Raw genomic sequence first — 27,121 nt, 5'->3', positions numbered from 1 at the left:
CAGGGAGGGAAAACAGTACACCTCTGGGAGCAGTGTCTGGGAGGCTGTGGTGGCTGCTGCACGCAATGTTGATCGAAAACAGATCAAGCAACTGACAGAATCTATGGATGGAGGCTGCTGAGTGTCATCCTAAAGAAAGGGGGCTATATTCATCACTAATTTTGGGGGTTTTTGTTTTTGCATGTCAGAAATGTTTATTTCTACATTTTGTGCACTGATATTGGTTTACCTGGTGAAAATAAACAAGTGAGATGGGATTATATTTGGTTTTTATTAAGCTGCCTAATAATTCTGCACAGTAATAGTTACCTGCACAAACAGTTATCCTCCTAAGATACCAAATCTAAAAAAACCCCACTCCAACTTCCAAAAATATTAAGCTTGGATATTTATGAGTCTTTTCAGTTGATTGAGAACATAGCTGTTGATCAATAATAAAAATAATCCTCTAAAATACAACTTGCCTAATAATTCTGCACACAGTGTATAGTAGAGTGCTAACCACTGAGCCACCAGGCACCCTTATATATTGCACAGTGCTAACCACTGAGCCACCAGGCACCCTTATATAGTACAGTGCTAACCACTGAGTCACTGTTTTGCCTTATATCTACAGTGCTAACCACTGAGCCACCATGCTGCCCCATATATAGTATACTGCTGATCACTGAGCCACCATGTTGCCCTATATACAGTATAGTGGTAAACACTGAGTCACCATGCTGCCTTTGAAGAAGAGGCAATGGGAGAAAATATATATATATATATATATATATATATATATATATATATATATATTATACAGTGCTGGCCAAAAGTATTGGCACCCCTGCAATTCTGTCAGATAATACTCAGTTTCTTCCTGAAAATGATTGCAATCACAAATTCTTTGGTCTTATTCTCTTCATTTAATTTGTCTTCAATGAAAAAAACACAAAAAGAATTGTCCTAAAGCCAAATTGGATATAATTCCACACCAAACCTAAAAAAGGGGGTGGACAAAAGTATTGGCACCCTTTGAAAAATCCTGTGATGCTTCTGTAATTGGTGTAATTATCAGCACCTGTAACTTACCTGTGGCACCTAACAGGTGTTGGCAATAACTAAATCACACTTGCAGCCAGTTAACATGGATTAAAGTTGACTCAACCTCTGTCCTGTGTCCTTGTGTGACCACATTGAGCATGGAGAAAAGAAAGAAGACCAAAGAACTGTCTGAGGACTTGAGAAACCAAATTGTGAGGAAGCATGAGCAATCTCAAGGCTACAAGTCCATCTCCAAAGACCTGAATGTTCCTGTGTCTTCCGTGCGCAGTGTCATCAAGAAGTGTAAAGCCCATGGCACTGTGGCTAGCCTCCCTAGATGTGGATGGAAAAGAAAAATTGACGAGAGATTTCAACGCAAGATTGTGCGGATGGTGGATAAAGAACCTCGACTAACATCCAAACAAGTTCAAGCTGCCCTGCAGTCTGAGGGTACGACAGTGTCAACCCGTACTATCCGTCGACGTCTGAATGAAAAGGGACTGTATGGTAGGATACCCAGGAAGACCCCACTTCTTACCCCGAGACATAAAAAAGCCAGGCTGGAGTTTGCCAAAACTTACCTGAGAAAGCCTAAAACGTTTTGGAAGAATGTTCTCTGGTCAGATGAGACAAAAGTAGAGCTTTCTGGGAAAAAGCATCAACATAGAGTGTACAGGAAAAAAAAGAGGCATTCAAAGAAAAGAACACGGTCCCTACAGTCAAACATGGCGGAGGTTCCCTGATGTTTTGGGGTTGCTTTGCTGCCTCTGGCACTGGACTGCTTGACCGTGTGCATGGCATTATGAAGTCTGAAGACGACCAACAAATTTTGCAGCATAATGTAGGGCCCAGTGTGAGAAAGCTGGGTCTCCCTCAGAGGTCATGGGTCTTCCAGCAGGACAATGACCCAAAACACACTTCCAAAAGCACTATAAAATGGTTTGAGAGAAAGCACTGGAGACTTCTAAGGTGGCCAGCAATGAGTCCAGACCTGAATCCCATAGAACACCTGTGGAGAGATCTCAAAATGGCAGTTTGGAGAAGGCACCCTTCAAATATCAGGGACCTGGAGCAGTTTGCCAAAGAAGAATGGTCTACAATTCCAGCAGAGCATTGTAAGAAACTCATTGATGGTTACCGGAAGCGGTTGTTCGCAGTTATTTTGGCTAAAGGTTGTGCAACCAAGTATTAGGCTGAGGGTGCCAATACTTTTGTCCGGCCCATTTTTGGAGTTTTGTGTAAAATGATCAATGATTTGATTTTTGCTTCATTCTCTTTTGTGTTTTTTCCTTGCAAGCAAATTAAATGAAGATAATAAGACCAAAGAATTTGTGATTGCAATCATTTTCAGGAAGAAACTGAGTATTATCTGACAGAATTGCCGGGGTGCCAATACTTTTGGCCACCACTGTATATATTGTATATATTCTGTATATAATATACAGAAGATTGTGGAGAAAATAGTAAATAATGGAAGGGGGAATGGAGAAGACGAGAATAAAGAAAAAATAGGCAATAAGAAAAGGCAGTGGAGACAACAGAGGAAATAATGTAAGAAACAGGAGCGACAGAAGAAAGTGAAGGAAACAGTAGACAACACATGAGACAAGAGACACTGGAGGGGACAATGGGAGAAAGAGAAGACAACACATAAGACAAGAGACACTGGAGGGGACAATGGGAGAAAGAGAAGACAACACATAAGACAAGAGACACTGGAGGGGACAATGGGAGAAAGAGTAGACAACACAGAAGACAAGAGACACTGGAGGGGACAATGGGAGAAAGTAGACAACACAGGAGACAAGAGACACTGGAGGGGACAATGGGAGAAAGAGTAGACAACACAGGAGACAAGAGACACTGGAGGGGACAATGGGAGAAAGTAGACAACACAGGAGACAAGAGACACTGGAGGGGACAATGGGAGAAAGAGTAGACAACACACGAGACAAGAGACACTGGAGGGGACAATGGGAGAAAGTAGACAACACAGGAGACAAGAGACACTGGAGGGGACAATGGGAGAAAGAGTAGACAACACAGGAGACAAGAGACACTGGAGGGGACAATGGGAGAAAGAGTAGACAACACATAACAGGAGACACTAGAGGGGATAATGGGAAAAAGAGTAGACAACACATGAGACAAGAGACACTGGAGGGGACAATGGGAGAAAGAGTAGACAACACAGGAGACAGGAGACACTGGAGGGGACAATGGGAGAAAGAGTAGACAACACATGAGACAAGAGACACTGGAGGGGACAATGGGAGAAAGAGTAGACAACACAGGAGACAAGAGACACTGGAGGGGACAATGGGAGAAAGAGTAGACAACACAGGAGACAGGAGACACTGGAGGGGACAATGGGAGAAAGTAGACAACACAGGAGACAGGAGACACTGGAGGGGACAATGGGAGAAAGAGTAGACAACACAGGAGACAAGAGACACTGGAGGGGACAATGGGAGAAAGTAGACAACACATAAGAGGAGACACTGGAGGGGATAATGGGAGAAAGAGTAGACAACACATGAGACAAGAGACACTAGAGGGGATAATGGGAAAAAGAGTAGACAACACATGAGACAAGAGACACTGGAGGGGACAATGGGAGAAAGAGTAGACAACACATAACAGGAGACACTAGAGGGGATAATGGGAAAAAGAGTACACAACACATGAGACAAGAGACACTGGAGGGGACAATGGGAGAAAGAGTAGACAACACATAACAGGAGACACTAGAGGGGATAATGGGAAAAAGAGTAGACAACACATGAGACAAGAGACACTGGAGGGGACAATGAGAGAAAGAATAGACAACACAGAAGACAAGAGACACTGGAGGGGACAATGAGAGAAAGAGTAGACAACACAGAAGACAAGAGACACGGGAGGGGACAATGGGAGAAAGAGTAGACAACACATGAGACAAGAGACACTGGAGGGGACAATGGGAGAAAGAGTAGACAACACATGAGACAAGAGACACTGGAGGGGACAATGAGAGAAAGAGTAGACAACACAGGAGACAAGAGACACTGGAGGGGACAATGGGAGAAAGAGTTGACAACACATGACACAAGAGACACTAGAGGGGATAATGGGAAAAAGAGTAGACAACACAGGAGACAAGAGACACTGGAGGGGACAATGAGAGAAAGAATAGACAACACATAAGAGGAGACACTGGAGGGGATAATGGGAGAAAGAGTAGACAACACATAAGAGGAGACACTGGAGGAGACAATGGGAGAAAGAGTAGACAACACATGAGATGAGACACTGGAGGGGACAATGGGAGAAAGAGTAGACAACACATGAGACAAGAGACACTGGAGGAGACAATAGGAGAAAGTAGACAACACATGACACAAGAGACACTGGAGGAGACAATAGGAGAAAGAGTTGACAACGCATGACACAAGAGACACTGGAGGAGACAATGAGAGAAAGAGTAGACAACACACGAGACAAGAGACACTGGAGGGGATAATGGGAGAAAGAGTAGACAACACAGAAGACAAGAGACACTGGAGGGGACAATGAGAGAAAGAATAGACAACACAGGAGACAAGAGACACTGGAGAGGATAATGGGAGAAAGAGTAGACAACACAGGAGATAAGAGACACTGGAGGAGACAATAGGAGAAAGCAGACAACACATGACACAAGAGACACTGGAGGGGACAATGAGAGAAAGAGAAGACAACACATGAGATGAGACACTGGAGGGGACAATGAGAGAAAGAGAAGACAACACATGAGATGAGACACTGGAGGGGATAATGGGAAAAAGAGTAGACAACACATGAGACAAGAGACACTAGAGGGGATAATGGGAAAAAGCAGAAAACACATGAGACAAGAGACACTGGAGGGGACAATGGGAGAAAGAGTAGACAACACATGAGACAAGAGACTCTAGAGGGGATAATGGGAAAAAGCAGAAAACACATGAGACAAGAGACACTGGAGGGGACAATGGGAGAAAGTAGACAACACATGAGACAAGAGACACTGGAGGGGACAATGGGAGAAAGTAGACAACACATGAGACAAGAGACACTGGAGGGGACAATGAGAGAAAGAGTAGACAACACACGAGACAAGAGACACTGGAGAGGATAATGGGAGAAAGAGTAGACAACACAGGAGACAAGAGACACTGGAGGGGACAATGAGAGAAAGAGTAGACAACACACGAGACAAGAGACACTGGAGGAGACAATGGGAGAAAGAGTAGACAACACATGAGACAAGAGACACTGGAGGGGACAATGGGAGAAAGAGTAGACAACACAGGAGACAAGAGACACTGGAGGAGACAATAGGAGAAAGCAGACAACACATGACACAAGAGACACTGGAGGGGACAATGAGAGAAAGAGTAGACAACACATGAGACAAGAGACACTGGAGGGGACAATGGGAGAAAGTAGACAACACATGAGACAAGAGACACTGGAGGGGACAATAGGAGAAAGTAGACAACACACGAGACAAGAGACACTGGAGGGGACAATGAGAGAAAGAGTAGACAACACACGAGACAAGAGACACTGGAGAGGATAATGGGAGAAAGAGTAGACAACACAGGAGACAAGAGACACTGGAGGGGACAATGGGAGAAAGAGAAGACAACACATGAGACAAGAGACACTGGAGGGGATAATGGGAGAAAGAGTAGACAACACAGGAGACAAGAGACACTGGAGAGGATAATGGGAGAAAGAGTAGACAACACAGGAGACAAGAGACACTGGAGGGGATAATGGGAGAAAGAGAAGACAACACATGAGACAAGAGACACTGGAGGGGACAATGAGAGAAAGAGAAGACAACACATGAGACAAGAGACACTGGAGGGGACAATGGGAGAAAGTAGACAACACATGAGACAAGAGACACTGGAGGGGACAATAGGAGAAAGTAGACAACACATGAGACAAGAGACACTGGAGGGGACAATGAGAGAAAGAGTAGACAACACACGAGACAAGAGACACTGGAGAGGATAATGGGAGAAAGAGTAGACAACACAGGAGACAAGAGACACTGGAGGGGACAATGGGAGAAAGAGAAGACAACACATGAGACAAGAGACACTGGAGGGGATAATGGGAGAAAGAGTAGACAACACAGGAGACAAGAGACACTGGAGAGGATAATGGGAGAAAGAGAAGACAACACATGAGACAAGAGACACTGGAGGGGATAATGGGAGAAAGAGAAGACAACACATGAGACAAGAGACACTGGAGAGGATAATGGGAGAAAGAGTAGACAACACAGGAGACAAGAGACACTGGAGAGGATAATGGGAGAAAGAGTAGACAACACAGGAGACAAGAGACACTGGAGGGGACAATGAGAGAAAGAGTAGACAACACAGGAGACAAGAGACACTGGAGGAGACAATGGGAGAAAGAGTAGACAACACAGGAGACAAGAGACACTGGAGGAGACAATGGGAGAAAGAGTAGACAACACATGAGACAAGAGACACTGGAGGGGACAATGAGAGAAAGAGTAGACAACACAGGAGACAAGAGACACTGGAGAGGATAATGGGAGAAAGAGTAGACAACACAGGAGACAAGAGACACTGGAGGGGACAATGAGAGAAAGAGTAGACAACACAGGAGACAAGAGACACTGGAGGAGACAATGGGAGAAAGAGTAGACAACACAGGAGACAAGAGACACTGGAGGAGACAATGGGAGAAAGAGTAGACAACACAGGAGACAAGAGACACTGGAGGAGACAATGGGAGAAAGAGTAGACAACACATGAGACAAGAGACACTGGAGGGGACAATGAGAGAAAGAGTAGACAACACACGAGACAAGAGACACTGGAGGAGACAATGGGAGAAAGAGAAGACAACACATGAGACAAGAGACACTGGAGGGGACAATGAGAGAAAGAGAAGACAACACATGAGACAAGAGACACTGGAGAGGATAATGGGAGAAAGAATAGACAACACACGAGACAAGAGACACTGGAGGGGATAATGGGAGAAAGAGAAGACAACACATGAGACAAGAGACACTGGAGGGGACAATGAGAGAAAGAGAAGACAACACATGAGACAAGAGACACTGGAGAGGATAATGGGAGAAAGAATAGACAACACACGAGACAAGAGACACTGGAGGGGATAATGGGAGAAAGTAGACAACACACGAGACAAGAGACACTGGAGGGGATAATGGGAGAAAGAGTAGACAACACACGAGACAAGAGACACTGGAGGGGATAATGAGAGAAAGAGTAGACAACACACGAGACAAGAGACACTGGAGGAGACAATGGGAGAAAGAGAAGACAACACATGAGACAGGAGACACTGGAGGGGACAATGAGAGAAAGAGAAGACAACACATGAGACAAGAGACACTGGAGGGGATAATGGGAAAAAGAATAGACAACACATGAGACAAGAGACACTGGAGAGGATAATGGGAGAAAGTAGACAACACATGAGACAAGAGACACTGGAGGGGATAATGGGAGAAAGAATAGACAACACACGAGACAAGAGACACTGGAGGAGACAATGGGAGAAAGAGTAGACAACACATGAGACGAGACACTGGAGGGGACAATGAGAGAAAGAGTAGACAACACACGAGACAAGAGACACTGGAGGGGATAATGGGAAAAAGAATAGACAACACATGAGACAAGAGACACTGGAGAGGATAATGGGAGAAAGTAGACAACACATGAGACAAGAGACACTGGAGGGGATAATGGGAAAAAGAATAGACAACACAGGAGACAAGAGACACTGGAGAGGATAATGGGAGAAAGTAGACAACACATGAGACAAGAGACACTGGAGGGGACAATGAGAGAAAGAATAGACAACACAGGAGACAAGAGACACTGGAGAGGATAATGGGAGAAAGTAGACAACACATGAGACAAGAGACACTGGAGGGGACAATGAGAGAAAGAATAGACAACACAGGAGACAAGAGACACTGGAGAGGATAATGGGAGAAAGTAGACAACACATGAGACAAGGAACACTGGAGGGGACAATGGGAAAAAGTAGACAACACACGAGACAAGAGACACTGGAGGGGACAATGGGAGAAAGTAGACAACACATGAGACAAGGAACACTGGAGGGGACAATGGGAAAAAGTAGACAACACACGAGACAAGAGACACTGGAGGGGACAATGGGAGAAAGTAGACAACACATGAGACAAGGAACACTGGAGGGGACAATGGGAAAAAGTAGACAACACACGAGACAAGAGACACTGGAGGGGACAATGGGAGAAAGTAGACAACACACGAGACAAGAGACACTGGAGGGGACAATGGGAGAAAGTAGACAACACATGAGACAAGGAACACTGGAGGGGACAATGGGAAAAAGTAGACAACACACGAGACAAGAGACACTGGAGGGGATAATGGGAAAAAGTAGACAACACACGAGACAAGAGACACTGGAGGGGACAATGGGAGAAAGTAGACAACACATGAGACAAGGAACACTGGAGGGGATAATGGGAAAAAGTAGACAACACACGAGACAAGAGACACTGGAGGGGACAATGGGAGAAAGTAGACAACACATGAGACAAGGAACACTGGAGGGGACAATGGGAAAAAGTAGACAACACACGAGACAAGAGACACTGGAGGGGACAATGGGAGAAAGTAGACAACACATGAGACAAGGAACACTGGAGGGGACAATGGGAAAAAGTAGACAACACACGAGACAAGAGACACTGGAGGGGACAATGGGAGAAAGTAGACAACACATGAGACAAGGAACACTGGAGGGGACAATGGGAAAAAGTAGACAACACATGAGACAAGGAACACTGGAGGAGACAATGGGAGAAAGTAGACAACACATGAGATGAGACACTGGAGGGGATAATTGGAGAAAGAGTAGACAACAGGAATTATAGTGAAGAAGAAGACAAAGGAAGAAACAATAGAAGAGACTGGAGAGACAGAAGACAGTGGAAGAAACAGAACACAATAAGAAAGAAAAGGAGGAGATAACTGTATAGACGAAAGAAGGGACAATGGAAGAAGAGACAACGACACGAAGGAAGAAAACAAGAAAACTGAAGACAAAAAAAACAACAACAATGGAAGGAACGGAAAAGAGGAGATACAATGAAACAAGCAGAAAAGACAATGGAAGAGAAAAACACTACAGAAGATGACTGAAGTGGCAGAAGAGAGGGAACACAATGGAAGAGATAAAGGAAAAAAGAGAAGACAACAGAAAAAATAGGATGTAACAAAACTGCAGGAAACAATGGGAAAAGCAAAAGAGACAAGAAAAGACAAAAGAAGAGACAAAGGTGGAGACAATAGAAAAGACAAAAGGAGCAGACAAAAGCACAGACTGAAGAGACAAGAAAAGAAACAATAGATGAAACAATAGATGACGGGAAACATGACACAATGAAATACAGAGACAATGGAAAAGACACAGGAGGTGACAGAAGATATGGGAGAGACAGAAAATAGTGAAGGAAATAATAGAAGCAACAAAGGAGGAGGTAGAGGAAGAGACAAACCAGGATAACATGGAAGCAACAAGGCAAGAGACAGCAAAACTGAAAAAGGAGAAGCTAGAGGAAGTGAGAAAAGGAGGAATCATCAGCTGAGAAAGAAGAGGCAACAGAAGAAACAATAAAGGAGAGAAAGAGGACAATGGGGGAGTCAGAGGGCACAGGGGAAGAGATAAAGGAGGAGGCAAGAAAAAAGACAGCGGAACAGACACTTGAGTCACCAAGTATAAGATATAGAGGACACAATGAAAGAGAAAACGGAAGAGGCCAAGAAGACGACAACGTCAGAGACAGAAGATGCAACAAAATAAACAACAGAAGAGACTGGAGAGAAGACACTGAATGAAGTAGACACAGTAGAAGAGACACGATCTGTCGGTGCGCTTCATTTACTGTGGCTTGTCTGTGTAAACAGGCATGGAAGTGACTGCCGATTGGTAACGGTTTACTGATAGGCGGCTGTATCGTGCTGCCGGTCAGTCTGAGTAAATGGACAACGGAAAGAGACAACGGAAGAAACATTAGCATAGTGGGCAGAGACTGAGAAGATGGTAGAGGAAACAGACATGAGAAAGAAGTCATCAAAAGAGACAAATAAGGCCACAAGAGAGTCCGGAAACAACAATAAAGAGAGGGTGAGAAACTGGAAGAGATGACAGCAGGTGAGATGAGGCAATGTGTAAAATATAGAAAGAGCAATGAAGAGACAGGGATAATGGGAGGAGATCATAGAAGAGACATTCCCCATAGGGGAGGCAGCAGAAGAGATAAAAGATTAACAATGAGACAATAGAAGACACAAATGAGACCACAGGAGAAGCAGGAGAATGGTGGAGGGGTTGGTATACTCTCTTAGGGTTCCCATAGCCTAAGACAATACAGTGCTGATCACCATCACTGGCACCCCTTAATTTTTTTCATAGACTGTACAATATCATCAGAAATAAATGGAAATGTACCAAAGTTATATCCTCAGGATTTTTTAATTAGTGTCCAAAGTAATACAACAATAAAACATTGTTTTTCATCTTCCATGTTGCAATTTCAAAGAAGAAACAGAATAAGCAGCATGTGCAGCAATAAAGGCCCCCCTAATTAATACTTGGATGCCCCCCTAATTAATACTTGGTTGCCCCCCCTCTGGCATTGCTGTCGGCCTCCACACGTTTCTTGTAGCCATCTATAAGCTTCTTGCACTTCTCTGGAGTTTTTTCCCATCATCCTTTGCAGTTTGTTCGAGCTCTTGAATGTTTGCAGGTTCTTTTTCCCAATGGCAGATTTAATTTCACCCCAAAGATTTTCAGTGGGATTGAGGTCAGGACTCAGTGTGGCCATTTTAAAACAGTCCATTTTTTTCTTTTCAACCATTCCTGTGTACTTTTGGATGTGTGTTTTGGGTCATGGTCTTGCGGGAGGACCCATGATCTTCGACTTAAACCAAGTTTATTACACTGGGTAGGACACTTCGCTCTAAAATCTCTTGATAATTCTCTGATTTCATGATTCCTGTGATACGGTCAAGGCCTCCAATACCAGACGCAGCAATGCAACCCCACAGCATTATGGATCCTCCACCATGCTTAACTGTTGGAAAGGTGTTATTTTCCTCATATGCTTCATTGCATTGCCAAAAAGCTCTATTTTGGTTTCATCTGTCCACAGAACATTTTCCGAGAAGGATTGTGGATTGTCAATGTACTCTTTGGCAAAGATCAGTCGTTCCTTTTTCTTTTCTTCACCAATGGTTACTTCCTTGGCCATCACCCATACAGCTCTGCTTGGTTTAGTGTGTGGCGTATATTAATTCTTGAAACCATGACCCCAGACTGTTCCAGGTTGACCTTCAGGTCTTTGGATGTTTGACGTGGTGTTTTTTCCACCATTCGCACCAACCTTCGGAGACATCTCTTGTCCATTTACTCTTTCACCCATGTCCAGAGAGGCTCTTGACGGTTCCATGCTTGGCAAACCTCTTAATAACATTGCGCAGTTGAAACTGGGATACCAAGGTCTTTGGCGATGGCCTTATACCCTTTGGAAATCTCGTGTTTGCTAATAATAGCAGTTCTGATGTCCTCAGACAGCTCCTTTGTCGTCACCATTGTGACAAAGGAACAAGGCCTACCATGTGACTTTTTAAAACACTGAGGTCGTCATTCATTGGCTAATACATGTCACATGGGCACCGACAATTAATCACAGGAGAATCTCTTTTGTGATTTATCACAGGCGAGTCACAATGTGTTTTCATACTACATTAATATAAGGTGCCGATATCAGTGACAGCAGCTTTAGGTTTTTCTATTTTTCCCTCCCATTGTTTTTTTATATAAATTATTGTTCATCATTTGCTCTTTTGTATTTAACAGGAGTCTCTATACAAAAAAATGCTTCACTGGATTCATTTTATCCAGGATTTTCCACATTATGTCCTTACACTTCATGGGGCCAATAACCATCAGCAGGACTGTAAATAGTGACCCTTATAATCTTACCCAGACATGATTCTTGGGGACCTCTCGGGGGCCGGCACTACATCGCTGAGGAGGTCCGAGGAGTCCATCCCTGTCGGTGACAAGATATTGAGTAGCAGAACTTCCTAGCGATCACAGCATATCTGCTCAGTACACACCCACACCTGACAGATGGCGCTCACCTGAGTTATGGCGCAGTCTTCTCAGCCACTGATGGAGGGACTCCGGGGTCGGAGCGCGAAAAAGATATTCAGAAGCGTCCAGTAATCTGTAGGAGCAAATAGTGACATGTGGGGCCGATGTACAATGTGTACTGTCACATACGGGGTGAAGGGTGTATACAGGGTATATACTGTATGTACACTGTCACATACGGGGTGAAGGGTGTATACAGGGTATATACTGTATGTACACTGTCACACACGGGGTGAGGGCCGTATACAGGGTATATACTGTATGTACACTGTCACACACGGGGTGAGGGCTGTATACAGGGTATATACTGTATGTACACTGTCACACACGGGGTGAGGGCCGTATACAGGGTATATACTGTATGTACACTGTCACATACGGGGTGAAGGGTGTATACAGGGTATATACTGTATGTACACTGTCACACACGGGGTGAGGGCTGTATACAGGGTATATACTGTATGTACACTGTCACACACGGGGTGAGGGCTGTATACAGGGTATATACTGTATGTACACTGTCACACACGGGGTGAGGGCTGTATACAGGGTATATACTGTATGTACACTGTCACACACGGGGTGAGGGCTGTATACAGGGTATATACTGTATGTACACTGTCACACACAGGGTGAGGGCTGTATACAGGGTATATACTGTATGTACACTGTCACACACAGGGTGAGGGCTGTATACAGGGTATATACTGTATGTACACTGTCACACACAGGGTGAGGGCTGTATACAGAGTATATACTGTATGTACACTGTCACACACGGGGTGAGGGCTGTATACAAGGTATATACTGTATGTACACTGTCACACACGGGGTGAGGGCTGTATACAAGGTATATACTGTATGTACACTGTCACACACGGGGTCAGGGCTGTATACAGGGTATATACTGTATGTACACTGTCACACACGGGGTGAGGGCCGTATACAGGGTATATACTGTATGTACACTGTTACACATGGGGTGAGGGCTGTATACAGGGTATATACTGTATGTACACTGTCACACACAGGGTGAGGGCTGTATACAGGGTATATACTGTATGTACACTGTCACACACGGGGTGAGGGCTGTATACAGGGTATATACTGTATGTACACTGTCACACACGGGGTGAGGGCTGTATACAGGGTATATACTGTATGTACACTGTCACACACGGGGTGAGGGCTGTATACAGGGTATATACTGTATGTACACTGTCACACACGGGGTGAGGGCTGTATACAGGGTATATACTGTATGTACACTGTCACACACAGGGTGAGGGCTGTATACAGGGTATATACTGTATGTACACTGTCACACACAGGGTGAGGGCTGTATACAGGGTATATACTGTATGTACACTGTCACACACGGGGTGAGGGCTGTATACAGGGTATATACTGTATGTACACTGTCACACACGGGGTGAGGGCTGTATACAGGGTATATACTGTATGTACACTGTCACACACGGGGTGAGGGCTGTATACAGTGTATATACTGTATGTACACTGTCACACACGGGGTGAGGGCTGTATACAGGGTATATACTGTATGTACACTGTCACACACAGGGTGAGGGCTGTATACAGGGTATATACTGTATGTACACTGTCACATACGGGGTGAGGGCTGTATACAGGGTATATACTGTATGTACACTGTCACACACAGGGTGAGGGCTGTATACAGGGTATATACTGTATGTACACTGTCACACACGGGGTGAGGGCTGTATACAGGGTATATACTGTATGTACACTGTCACACACGGGGTGAGGGCTGTATACAGGGTATATACTGTATGTACACTGTCACACACGGGGTGAGGGCTGTATACAGGGTATATACTGTATGTACACTGTCACACACGGGGTGAGGGCTGTATACAGGGTATATACTGTATGTACACTGTCACACACGGGGTGAGGGCTGTATACAGGGTATATACTGTATGTACACTGTCACACACGGGGTGAGGGCTGTATACAGGGTATATACTGTATGTACACTGTCACACACAGGGTGAGGGCTGTATACAGGGTATATACTGTATGTACACTGTCACACACGGGGTGAGGGCTGTATACAGGGTATATACACTGTCACACACAGGCTGAGGGCTGTATACAGGGTATATACTGTATCTACACTGTGTAAGGCGGCGGTGTTCACACTGTGCAGTAACTGAGGCAGTGACCCAAGGAAGTCCAACATAAACAGCAAAGCTCACAGGTAAATATTAAAGTCCTCCGGTTCGCAGCCGTGTTAACATGAGTCCATAAATAATGGCTGCCGTGGGTAACGGCCGCGCCGGGCCGCTCAGAGCCTGACGGGTGCAGAGCCTTCCCAGGCGTGGGTTCAGCCACCTCCATCCTGCTCTGCTTCTAGCAGGTCCCAACACTGAACAACACTAATCCTTAGTGCAGGGTTTGTAAAGGACCTGTGGCAAGAGCCACTGGAAAACCCGGGTTGGAGGGAGGAGGCCGCCCCACTGCCTCCTGTAGCCTCCTCCAAGAAATGAAGGCCCTGCCGGGTTTTACTAATCTGCCTTAGCCAGATAGCCCGACCAGGTCAATGCTCACCTTCATTCCTGCATTGCAGACGCAGGTTTGTCTGTGACCTCAGTGCACTCCAATGGATTTAATAGGTCTCTGTACACATTCTGGGGGATATATAACGTCCCTCGTATACGATCCCGGTTACTGCCTCACATATCCCCCCCCCCTCTGTTCAAACTTGTGGGGTTGAACATTTGCCACCATACAGGGTGCCCGGGACAGGGCATCCGCGTTTCCCTGTGACTTCCCAGGGCGATGTTCTACAGAGAAACTGAAATTTTGCAGTGACAGGAACCACCTGGTGACTCGCGCATTCCTCTCCTTGGCGTTCCTCATCCATACCAAGGGTGAGTGGTCCGTCACCAAGCGGAACTGACGCCCGAGTAAATAATAACATAGCGATTCCAAGGCCAACTTAATAGCCCAACACTCTACCACGCTATAGTTTTTCTCTCCCGGGATAAGCTTTCTACTCAAGTAGGTGACCGGGTGCTCTTCACCATTCACTTTTTGTGACAATACCGCTCCTAGGCCTACCTCCGAGGCATCTGTCTGTACAATGAAGGTTTCCTTGAAGTTGGGGCTGATGAGGACCGGCTGTCCACACAGGGCCAACTTCATGGACTGAAAGGCTTCTTCTGCCTGAGGGTTCCCCCGAACCATTATCGATTTTTTTCCTTTCAAGAGATCGGTCAGGGCTGCCGTTCGCCCAGCAAAATTAGGTATAAACCGGCGGTAATACCCAAGGATGCCAAGGAACGCCCTCACCTGCTTTGTACTTGACGGTTTAGGCCAGTTTTTTATGGCCTCAACTTTATTGATTTAGGGCTTAATATCTCCTCGGCCAATCACATACCCCAAATATCGGCCTTCCTCTAGCCCTATCGCACATTTTTTGGGGTTTGCCGTTAACCCCGCGGCTCTGAGAGAATCCAGCACCGCTTGTACCTGGGATAGGTGCGTATGCCAGTCAGTGCTAAAGATGATAATGTAATCTAGATACGTGGACGCGTATTCCTGATGAGGCTTAAGCACTATGTCCATCAACCTCTGGAATGTAGCCGGGGCCCCATGTAACCCAAAAGGTAAGACCACATAGTGATATAGACCCTCCGGAGTTATGAAGGCGGTCTTTTCCTTCGCCGATTTCGTGAGAGGTACCTGCCAGTAACCCTTGGTGAGATCGAGCGTGGTAAAGTACTGGGCCTGCCCCAGTCTCTCAATCAGCTCGTCCACCCGGGGCATCGGATAAAGGTCAAACTTCGACACTTCATTCAATTTCTGGAAATTGTTACAGAAGCGTAACGATCCGTCTGGTTTCGGAATCAGTACGATGGGGCTAGCCCACTCACTCCGTGATTCCTCTATGACGCCTAACTGGAGCATCTGTTTTAGCTCAGCCGTGATGGCTTGCCTCCAGGCTTCGGGTACTCGGTACGGTCTTATTCGCACCCTTACCCCAGGTTCAGTGACAATGTCATGTTGGATAACCGTAGTCCTACCTGGTAGCTCTGAGAACACGTCGGTATTGTGCTGCACCAGCGAGCGAGCCTCCCGTTGCTGCTGTTTAGTGAGAGCATCACTTATCCTGACCTCTCCCCCGGACGCATCCCTGGCTGAAGGTAGAGAACTCTCTGGTGATATGCCCCGGGGTGACGTCTGTAACTAAACACTCTCGATCTTTCCAAGGCTTTAGCAGGTTTACATGGTAAAGCTGCTCAGGTTTCCTCCTTCCGGGCTGATACACCCGGTAATTTACCTCCCCCACCTTTTCTCGAACCTCATATGGCCCTTGCCACTTGGCCATGAGCTTATTCTCGGTTGTGCGTACCAGTACTAACACCCGATCGCCCTTGTTAAAAGACCTGACTCTGGCTCTTTTATTATATGTGCGCCTCTGAGCTGCCTGGGCATCTAACAGATGTTCTTTCACGATGGGCATGACCGCCGCGATCCGGTCCTGCATGCTAGCCACGTGTTCAATTATACTCCTATGTGGAATCGGCTCTTGTTCCCATGTCTCTTTGGCTACGTCCAACAGACCCCTAGGGTGTTTGCCATACAATAACTCAAAGGGAGAGAACCCTGTGGAAGCCCGGGGTACCTCACAGACGGCGAACATCAAATAGGGTAGCAACATGTCCCAATCCCTTCCGTCCTTAGAAACCACCTTTATTTTTATTGAACCGTTCAACTAGCCCGTCGGTTTGAGGGTGGTACACCGAGGTGCGCAATTGTTTAATTTTTAGCAATTTGCACAGTTCCCTTGTCACTTTGGACATAAAAGGGGTCCCTTGATCCGTCAGGATCTCCTTAGGTAGTCCAAGGCGACAGAACATGGCAAACAGCTCCCGTGCAATCGGTTTTGCCGAGGTGTGGCATAGCGGTATAGCCTCCGGGTACCGGGTGGCATAGTCGACGACCACCAGTATATGTTGGTGGCCACGGGCGGATTTTACAATGGGCCCTACCAAGTCCATTGCAATCCGTTCAAAAGCTACCTCAATCACTGGCAGGGGAACCAATGGGCTACGGAAACTTGCGGTGGGTGTGGTCAGCTGACACTCAGGGCAGGATTCGCAGTACCTTTTGAACCTCCGCGTAAACGCCAGGCCAAAAGAACCACTGAAAGATACGCTCTTGCGTCTTTTTTACCCTTAAGTGTCCACCCAGGAAGTGTGTGTGTGCCATCTCCAGAACCGCCTGGCGGTACGACTGAGGTGCCACTAACTGTTCCACGACCTCATCCCTGATCTTACCTATCCTATAGAGCAACTCACCGTTGACTACCATGCGTGGAATCACAGTATCTGCACCGGGCTGTTGGGCTACGCCGTTTACCTCTAACACCCTTTCCCGCGCCTGAGTCAGGGTGGGATCCTGTAGCTGAGCCGTCCCATATGTGTCCCGGGACACTTCCAGCTCAGGGATCGATGGGGTCTCCTCGACCTCTCCTGCCAGCACCTCTAAGAGAAATCTATCGGGGTCACTCTGTCCCTAGGTTGGATACCCCTACGGCAGGCACCCCTGACTCGGGTTCGTCGGTACAGCACCTGTAATACATTTTGCAGGGGGAGAGTGGATTTTGTTTTTCCACAGAGTCCAGAACAGGGGCAAGTCTCTTCCCAACACAGTCCCATAGGGAAGAGTTTTTACCACCCCCGCCACATGTTTTATATCTCCACATGGCGTGGACAAAACTACCTCCGCAGTTGGGTACTCTCGGAGGTCCCCATGGATACACACAACCCCGACTGGCCGTCCATTGGGGTTGTCTCCTGCCACCAGCGACCCATGTACCAGAGTCACGAGGCTCCCTGAGTCCAGGAGGGCCTCCGTGTTGTACCCATTAACAAGTACCTGGCATAGTTGGAGTTCACTGTCCCGGGGGTCGGCGCTCGCCGTGCAGACGGTCTGGGCATACATTGAAACCCGGCGGCTATATCCGCAGTCCATGGGTTCCGTAGTCAGGGGACAATTAACAACCACATGCCCCGGACCCTGACACCACCAGCACCTAAGGGTGGAGGTACTGTTAGGTCTTATGACAGCTTGGGAGGGAATCGGTCTCCTGCCACTCTCACTCCGAGGTTCCCCTTCAGCACGGGTACGGTGCTGACTGTCCTCAGCAGGGGGACACGACCCCTTTCCAGACTCCTGGGTTGGTAGGGATCGGCAGAGTCCTGGATAAAGTCCTGAGTGGCCGAGTAGCGCTCGATCAGGCCGACCACCTGGTCGAGGGTGCCGGGGTCCCCTTGCCCCACCCAACGTTGGATAGTGGCTGGCAGAGTCCTCACCAGCCGGTCAACAACCACCCTCTCCACCATCTGGGCTGGAGACAAAGTCTCAGGCTGGAGCCACTTCTTTACCAGCTGCAGGAGGTCATAAGCCTGAGACCGGTCGGGTCGGGTCTCCATATAGGCCCACGAAAACACACGCTGAGCCCTCACGTATGTATTGACTCCCAGCCGGGCAAGGATCTCACCTTTGAGCCTCTGGAAGTCCTGGGCGTCCTCTCGACTTAGGTCGAAGTAGGCCTTTTGGGCATCACCGACCAGAAACGGAGCCACCACTTCTGCCCACTGGCCGGTCGGTAGGTTTTCCTGCTCCGCTGTGCGCTCATAAATGGTCCACGTTGTCCTCCGGTCCCATCTTCCTCAACGCTGAGCGATTCTTCTCCCGGGCCTCTCGATGCTCCGGGGCTGATGCCGTCGGTGTCTCCCGCAGGGCAGCAATCTGTTGCAGCAACAGTTCGTTTGTTTTTTGCTGCTGGTACAGTAGCTGCTGCTGATGATTATGCTGCTACTCCCGCTGTTGCTGCTGAGACTACAGCTGCTGCTGCTGGGCGAGTACCAACTGATTTAACAGCTCCTCCATTTTGTCCACGGGGCTAGGCTGAAAGGTGGCCGGCCGGATTGTGGTCATGCAGCTGCCGGTGGGGTATGCCTCAGTCACAATGCCCTCATTCTCCACCAAGCTGTAAGGCGGCGGTGTTCACACTGTGCAGTAACTGAGGCAGTGACCGAAGCAAGTCCAACATAAACAGCTTTATTCAGCAACTCACGGGTAACAGAAAGTTCTCCGGTTCGCAGCCGGGTTAACATCAGTCCATAAACAATGGTTGCCGAGGGTAACGGCCGCGCCGGGCCGCTCAGAGCCTGACGGGTGCAGAGCCTTCCCAGGCGTGGGTTCAGCCACCCTCCATCCTGCTGAGCTTTCCTGCTCTGCTCCTAGCAGGTCCCAACACTGAACAACACTAATCCTTAGTGCAGGGTTTGTAAAGGACCTGTGGCAAGAGCCACTGGAAAACCCGGGTTGGAGGGAGGAGGCCGCCCCACTGCCTCCTGTAGCCTCCCCCAAGAAATGAAGGCCCTGCCGGGTTTTACTAATCTGCCTTAGCCAGATAGCCCGACCAGGTCAATGCTCACCTTCATTCCTGCATTGCAGACGCAGGTGTGTCTGTGACTGCAATGGGTTTAATAAGTCTCTGTTCACATTCTGGGGGAGATATAACGTCCCTCGTATACGATCCCGGTCACTGCCTCACAACTGTCACATACGGGGTGAGGGCTGTATACAGGGTATATACTGTATGTACACTGTCACATACGGGGTGAGGGCTGTATACAGGGTATATACTGTATGTACACTGTCACATACGGGGTGAGGGCTGTATACAGGGTATATACTGTATGTACACTGTCACATACGGGGTGAGGGCTGTATACAGGGTATATACTGTATGTACACTGTCACATACGGGGTGAGGGCTGTATACAGGGTATATACTGTATGTACACTGTCACACACGGGGTGAGGGCTGTATACAGGGTATATACTGTATGTACACTGTCACACACGGGGTGAGGGCTGTATACAGGGTATATACTGTATGTACACTGTCACATACGGGGTGAGGGCTGTATACAGGGTATATACTGTATGTACACTGTCACATACGGGGTGAGGGCTGTATACAGGGTATATACTGTATGTACACTGTCACATACGGGGTGAGGGCTGTATACAGGGTATATACTGTATGTACACTGTCACATACGGGGTGAGGGCTGTATACAGGGTATATACTGTATGTACACTGTCACACACGGGATGAGGGCTGTATACAGGGTATATACTGTATGTACACTGTCACACACAGGATGAGGGCTGTATACAGGGTATATACTGTATGTACACTGTCACACACAGGGTGAGGGCTGTATACAGGGTATATACTGTATGTACACTGTCACACATGGGGTGAGGGCTGCATACAGGGTATATACTGTATGTACACTGTCACACACGGGGTGAGGGCCGTATACAAGGTATATACTGTATGTACACTGTCACATACGGGGTGAGGGCTGTATACAGGGTATATACTGTAATTACACTGTCACACATGGGGTGAGGGCTGCATACAGGGTATATACTGTATGTACACTGTCACACACGGGGTGAGGGCCGTATACAAGGTATATACTGTATGTACACTGTCACATACGGGGTGAGGGCTGTATACAGGGTATATACTGTATGTACACTGTCACACACAGGGTGAGGGCTGTATACAGGGTATATACTGTAATTACACTGTCACACATGGGGTGAGGGCTGCATACAGGGTATATACTGTATGTACACTGTCACACACGGGGTGAGGGCCGTATACAAGGTATATACTGTATGTACACTGTCACATACGGGGTGAGGGCTGTATACAGGGTATATACTGTATGTACACTGTCACACACGGGGTGAGGGCTGTATACAGGGTATATACTGTATTTACACTGTCACACATGGGGTGAGGGCTGTATACAGGGTATATACTGTATGTACACTGTCACACACAGGGTGAGGGCTGTATACAGAGTATATACTGTATGTACACTGTCACACACGGGGTGAGGGCTGTATACAGGGTATATACTGTATGTACACTGTCACACACGGGGTGAGGGCTGTATACAGGGTATATACTGTATGTACACTGTCACACACGGGGTGAGGGCCGTATACAGGGTATATACTGTATGTACACTGTCACATACGGGGTGAGGGCTGTATACAGGGTATATACTGTATGTACACTGTCACACACGGGGTGAGGGCTGTATACAGGGTATATACTGTATGTACACTGTCACACACGGGGTGAGGGCCGTATACAGGGTATATACTGTATGTACACTGTCACATACGGGGTGAGGGCTGTATACAGGGTATATACTGTATGTACACTGTCACACACGGGGTGAGGGCCGTATACAGGGTATATACTGTATGTACACTGTCACACACGGGGTGAGGGCTGTATACAGGGTATATACTGTCGGCGAGGATTAGTTTGGGGCCACACACTGTCAGGCGCGCTCGGCACTCACCGCAGCCGGAAGCAGTTGTCTCTCTTGGTGTAGTCCGATTCCGGGGTGCAGACCGCTCCGCTCAGGTGTAAGGGGGAAGCAGACGCAGAACTCTATGGGGTGCAAAACAGGATCTATTAACCCCCAGGATAATATGCAGTGTGACGCCGGCTGCCCCCAGACTCGTGGTTATATGGGGGGCTTCTGTAGCTCGCACTCACCTTAGTGGGATATTTGGGGTCATGGTAGAAGCAGAGGGTCCTCCTCACCAGGACAGCGTAAAACGTCCCCCACGTGCGGCTGGAGGCCTGAGGGCAAGAAGACCGAGTGATAACAGCGATGGCAAAACTATGATCAACTACAACAGACAGCAGGACAAAGGCTCAGGCACCGCCCACTGCGGCAAAGGCTCAGGCACCGCCCACTGCGGCAAAGGCTCAGGCACCGCCCACTGCGACAAAGGCTCAGGCACCACCCACTGCGGCAAAGGCTCAGGCACCGCCCACTGCGGCAAAGGCTCAGGCACCGCCCACTGCGACAAAGGCTCAGGCACCACCCACTGCGGCAAAGGCTCAGGCACCGCCCACAGCGGCAAAGGCTCAGGCACCGCCCACAGCGGCAAAGGCTCAGGCACCGCCCACTGCGGCAAAGGCTCAGGCACCGCCCACTGCGGCAAAGGCTCAGGCACCGCCCACTGCGGGAAAGGCTCAGGCACCGCCCACTGCGGCAAAAGCTAAGGCACCGCGGCAAAGGCTCAGGCACCGCCCACTGCGGGAAAGGCTCAGGCACCGCGGCAAAGACTCAGGCACCGCACACTGCGGGAAAGGCTCAGGCACCGCCCACTGTGGCAAAGGCACCGTAGCAAAGGTTCAGGCACCGCCCACTGCGGCAAAGGCTCAGGCACCGTCCACTGCGGCAAAGGCTCAGGCACCGGCCACTGCAGCAAAGGCTCAGGCACCGGCCACTGCGGCAAAGGCACCGTGGCAAAGGTTCAGGCACTGCCCACTGCGGCAAAGGCTCAGGCACAGTCCACTGCGGCAAAGGCTAAGGCACCGGCCACTGCGGCAAAGGCTCAGGCACCGGCCACTGCGGCAAAGGCTAAGGCACCGGCCACTGCGGCAAAGGCTCAGGCACCGGCCACTGCGGCAAAGGCACCGTGGCAAAGGCTAAGGCACCGGCCACTGCGGCAAAGGCTCAGGCACCGGCCACTGCGGCAAAGGCTAAGGCACCGGCCACTGCGGCAAAGGCACCGCCCACTGCGGCAAAGGCACCGTGGCAAAGGTTCAGGCACCGCCCACTGCGGCAAAGGCTCAGGCACCGTCCACTGCGGCAAAGGCTAAGGCACCGGCCACTGCGGCAAAGGTTCAGGCACCGCCTACTGCGGCAAAGGCTCAGGCACCGGCCACTGCGGCAAAGGCTCAGGCACCGCCCACTGCGGCAAAGTCACCGTGGCAAAGGTTCAGGCACCGCCCACTGCGGCAAAGGCTAAGGCACCGGCCACTGCGGCAAAGGCTCAGGCACCGGCCACTGCGGCAAAGGCTAAGGCACCGGCCACTGCGGCAAAGGCTCAGGCACCGCCCACTGCGGCAAAGGCACCGTGGCAAAGGTTCAGGCACCGCCCACTGCGGCAAAGGCTCAGGCACCGTCCACTGCGGCAAAGGCTAAGGCACCGGCCACTGCGGCAAAGGTTCAGGCACCGCCTACTGCGGCAAAGGCTCAGGCACCGGCCACTGCGGCAAAGGCTAAGGCACCGCCCACTGCGGCAAAGGCTCAGGCACCGCCCACTGTGGCAAAGGCTCAGGCAACACGGCAAAGGCTCAGGCACTGCCCACTGTGGCAAATGCTCAGGCACCGCAGCAAAGGCTCAGGCACCGCCCACTGCAGCAAAGGCTCAGGCACCGCCCACTGCGGCAAAGGCTCAGGCACCGCCCACTGCGGCAAAGGCTCAGGCACCGTCCACTGCGGCAAAGGCTAAGGCACCGCCCACTGCGGCAAAGGCTCAGGCACCGCCCACTGTGGCAAATGCTCAGGCACCGCGGCAAAGGCTCAGGCACCGCCTACTGCAGCAAAGGCTCAGGCACCGCCTACTGCAGCAAAGGCTCAGGCATCACCCACTGCGGCAAACGCTCAGGCACCGCGGCAAAGGCTAAGGCACCGCCCACTGCAGCAAAGGCTCAGGCACCGCGGCAAAGGCTCAGGCACCGCCCACTGCGGCAAACGCTCAGGCACCGCGGCAAAGGCTCAGGCACCGCGGCAAAGGCTCAGGCACCGCCTACTGCAGCAAAGGCTCAGGCACCGCCTACTGCAGCAAAGGCTCAGGCACCACCCACTGCGGCAAACGTTCAGGCACCGCGGCAAAGGCTCAGGCACCGCGGCAAAGGCTCAGGCACCGCCCACTGCGGCAAACGCTCAGGCACCGCGGCAAAGGCTCAGGCACCGCCTACTGCAGCAAAGGCTCAGGCACCGCCTACTGCAGCAAAGGCTCAGGCACCGCCTACTGCAGCAAAGGCTCAGGCACCGCCTACTGCAGCAAAGGCTCAGGCACCGCCTACTGCAGCAAAGGCTCAGGCACCACCCACTGCGGCAAACGCTCAGGCACCGCGGCAAAGGCTCAGGCACCGCGGCAAAGGCTCAGGCACCACCCACTGCGGCAAACGCTCAGGCACCGCGGCAAAGGCTCAGGCACCGCGGCAAAGGCTCAGGCACCGCCCACTGCAGCAAAGGCTCAGGCACCGCCCACTACAACAAAGGTTTAGGCCCTGCCCACTGCGACACCACATTGGGCCAAGTCCACTGTGACAGAAGTTTCGGCACCGCCCACTGTGACTGGAATACTCAGGTAGAACTTACTGTGACAGAAATCTCAAATAATTCCCATCTAAACGCCTCCTGGAATCTGCCCGACTCAATACCTTTCCTGATCATTGAATATTCCCCTTACCTTACGGCCACCGACCTGCAGGACCGGCTTCCTTTCCAAGGGTCCTTCCATCAGGTGAAAGTCCAGTTTCCGCGTCACCTGTAATAACAGCACAAAAACTAAAAATAATAACGTTCTGGATACAAGCAGATACCTGAATATATCCAAGATACAGGCGGAAGAAGTCAATACCAGCAGACAACCTAATATAGCCAGGATACAGGTGGAGGACCCCGATACAAGAGGATAACCTAATATACCCAGCATACAGGCAGAAGACCCTGATACCAGAGGATAACCTAATATACCCAGGATACAAGTGGGAAACCCGGATACCAGAGGATAACCTAATATACCCAGGATACAGGCGGGAGACCCGGATACCAGAGGATAACCTAATATACCCAAGATACAGGCGGAAGACCCAGATACCAGAGGATAACCTAATATACCCAGGATACAGGCGGGAGACCCGGATACCAGAGGATAACCTAATATACCCAGGATACAGGCGGAAGACCCAGATACCAGAGGATAACCTAATATACCCAGGATACAGGCGGAAGACCCTGATACCAGAGGATAACCTAATATACCCAGGATACAAGCGGGAAACCCGGATACCAGAGGATAACCTAATATACCCAGGATACAGGCGGGAGACCCGGATACCAGAGGATAACCTAATATACCCAGGATACAGGCGGAAGACCCAGATACCAGAGGATAACCTAATATACCCAGGATACAGGCAGAAGACCCTGATACCAGAGGATAACCTAATATACCCAGGATACAAGCGGGAAACCCGGATACCAGAGGATAACCTAATATACCCAGGATACAGGCGGAGACCCGGATACCAGAGGATAACCCAATATACCCAGGATACAGGCAGAAGACCCTGATACCAGAGGATAACCTAATATACCCAGGATACAGGCAGAAGACCCTGATACCAGAGGATAACCTAATATACCCAGGATACAGGCGGAAGACCCCGATACAAGAGGATAACCCAATATACCCAGGATACAAGCAGGAAACCCGGATACCAGAGGATAACCCAATATACCCAGGATACAGGCAGAAGACTCTGATACCAGAGGATAACCTAATATACCCAGGATACAGGTGGAGGACCCCGATACCAGAGGATAACCCAATATACCCAGGATACAAGCGGGAGACCCGGATACCAGAGGATAACCCAATATACCCAGGATACAGGCAGAAGATCCTGATACCAGAGGATAACCTAATATACCCAGGATACAGGCAGAGGACCACGATACCAGAGGATAACCCAATATACCCAGGATACAGACGGGAGACACGGATACCAGAGCATAACCCAATATACCCAGGATACAGGCAGAAGACCCTGATACCAGAGGATAACCTAATATACCCAGGATACAGGTGGAGGACCACGATACCAGAGGATAACCTAATATACCCAGGATACAGGCAGAAGACTCTGATACCAGAGGATAACCTAATATACCCAGGATACAGGTGGAGGACCCCGATACCAGAGGATAACCTAATATACCCAGGATACAGGCAGAAGACCCTGATACCAGAGGATAACCTAATATATCCAGGATACAGGCAGAAGACCCTGATACCAGAGGATAACCTAATATACCCAGGATACAGGCGGAAGACCCCGATACAAGAGGATAACCCAATATACCCAGGATACAAGCGGGAAACCCGGATACTAGAGGATAACCCAATATACCCAGGATACAGGCGGAAGACTCTGATACCAGAGGATAACCTAATATACCCAGGATACAGGTGGAGGACCCCGATACCAGAGGATAACCCAATATACCCAGGATACAAGCGGGAGACCCGGATACCAGAGGATAACCCAATATACCCAGGATACAGGCAGAAGATCCTGATACCAGAGGATAACCTAATATATCCAGGATACAGGCAGAAGACCCTGATACCAGAGGATAACCTAATATACCCAGGATACAGGCGGAAGACCCCGATACAAGAGGATAACCCAATATACCCAGGATACAAGTGGGAAACCCGGATACCAGAGGATAACCCAATATACCCAGGATACAGGCGGGAGACCCGGATACCAGAGGATAACCCAATATACCCAGGATACAGGCAGAAGACCCGGATACCAGAGGATAACCTAATATACCCAGGATACAGGCAGAAGACCCTGATACCAGAGGATAACCTAATATACCCAGGATACAGGCGGAAGACCCCGATACAAGAGGATAACCCAATATACCCAGGATACAAGCGGGAAACCCGGATACCAGAGGATAACCCAATATACCCAGGATACAGGCAGAAGACTCTGATACCAGAGGATAACCTAATATACCCAGGATACAGGTGGAGGACCCCGATACCAGAGGATAACCCAATATACCCAGGATACAAGCGGGAGACCCGGATACCAGAGGATAACCCAATATACCCAGGATACAGGCAGAAGATCCTG

General features: G+C 49.1%; 1 protein-coding gene across 6 annotated transcripts in view; it reads right to left on the bottom strand.

Moving 5' to 3' along the window:
• Window positions 1-27,121, bottom strand: part of LOC141257251 (uncharacterized) — a 120,797-nt gene that overhangs the window by 31,210 nt on the left and 62,466 nt on the right. For all 6 annotated transcript variants that reach the window (XM_073671590.1, XM_073671594.1, XM_073671597.1 and 3 more), the window contains 5 exons: window positions 24,652-24,729; window positions 21,932-22,018; window positions 21,732-21,823; window positions 12,258-12,343; window positions 12,097-12,166 (listed from right to left, as the gene is read on the bottom strand). In XM_073671590.1, the coding sequence (XP_073527691.1) occupies window positions 12,097-12,166; window positions 12,258-12,343; window positions 21,732-21,823; window positions 21,932-22,018; window positions 24,652-24,729 (413 nt within the window). The remainder of the gene's footprint in view (window positions 1-12,096; window positions 12,167-12,257; window positions 12,344-21,731; window positions 21,824-21,931; window positions 22,019-24,651; window positions 24,730-27,121) is intronic.

Source organism: Phyllobates terribilis, unplaced genomic scaffold (genome assembly GCF_046119375.1).
Source record: "Phyllobates terribilis strain yellow unplaced genomic scaffold, ASM4611937v1 Scaffold_3__8_contigs__length_932513732, whole genome shotgun sequence".
In the NCBI taxonomy this organism is placed as follows: Eukaryota; Metazoa; Chordata; class Amphibia; order Anura; family Dendrobatidae; genus Phyllobates; species Phyllobates terribilis.
This window is presented reverse-complemented; position numbering and strand designations above follow the sequence as displayed.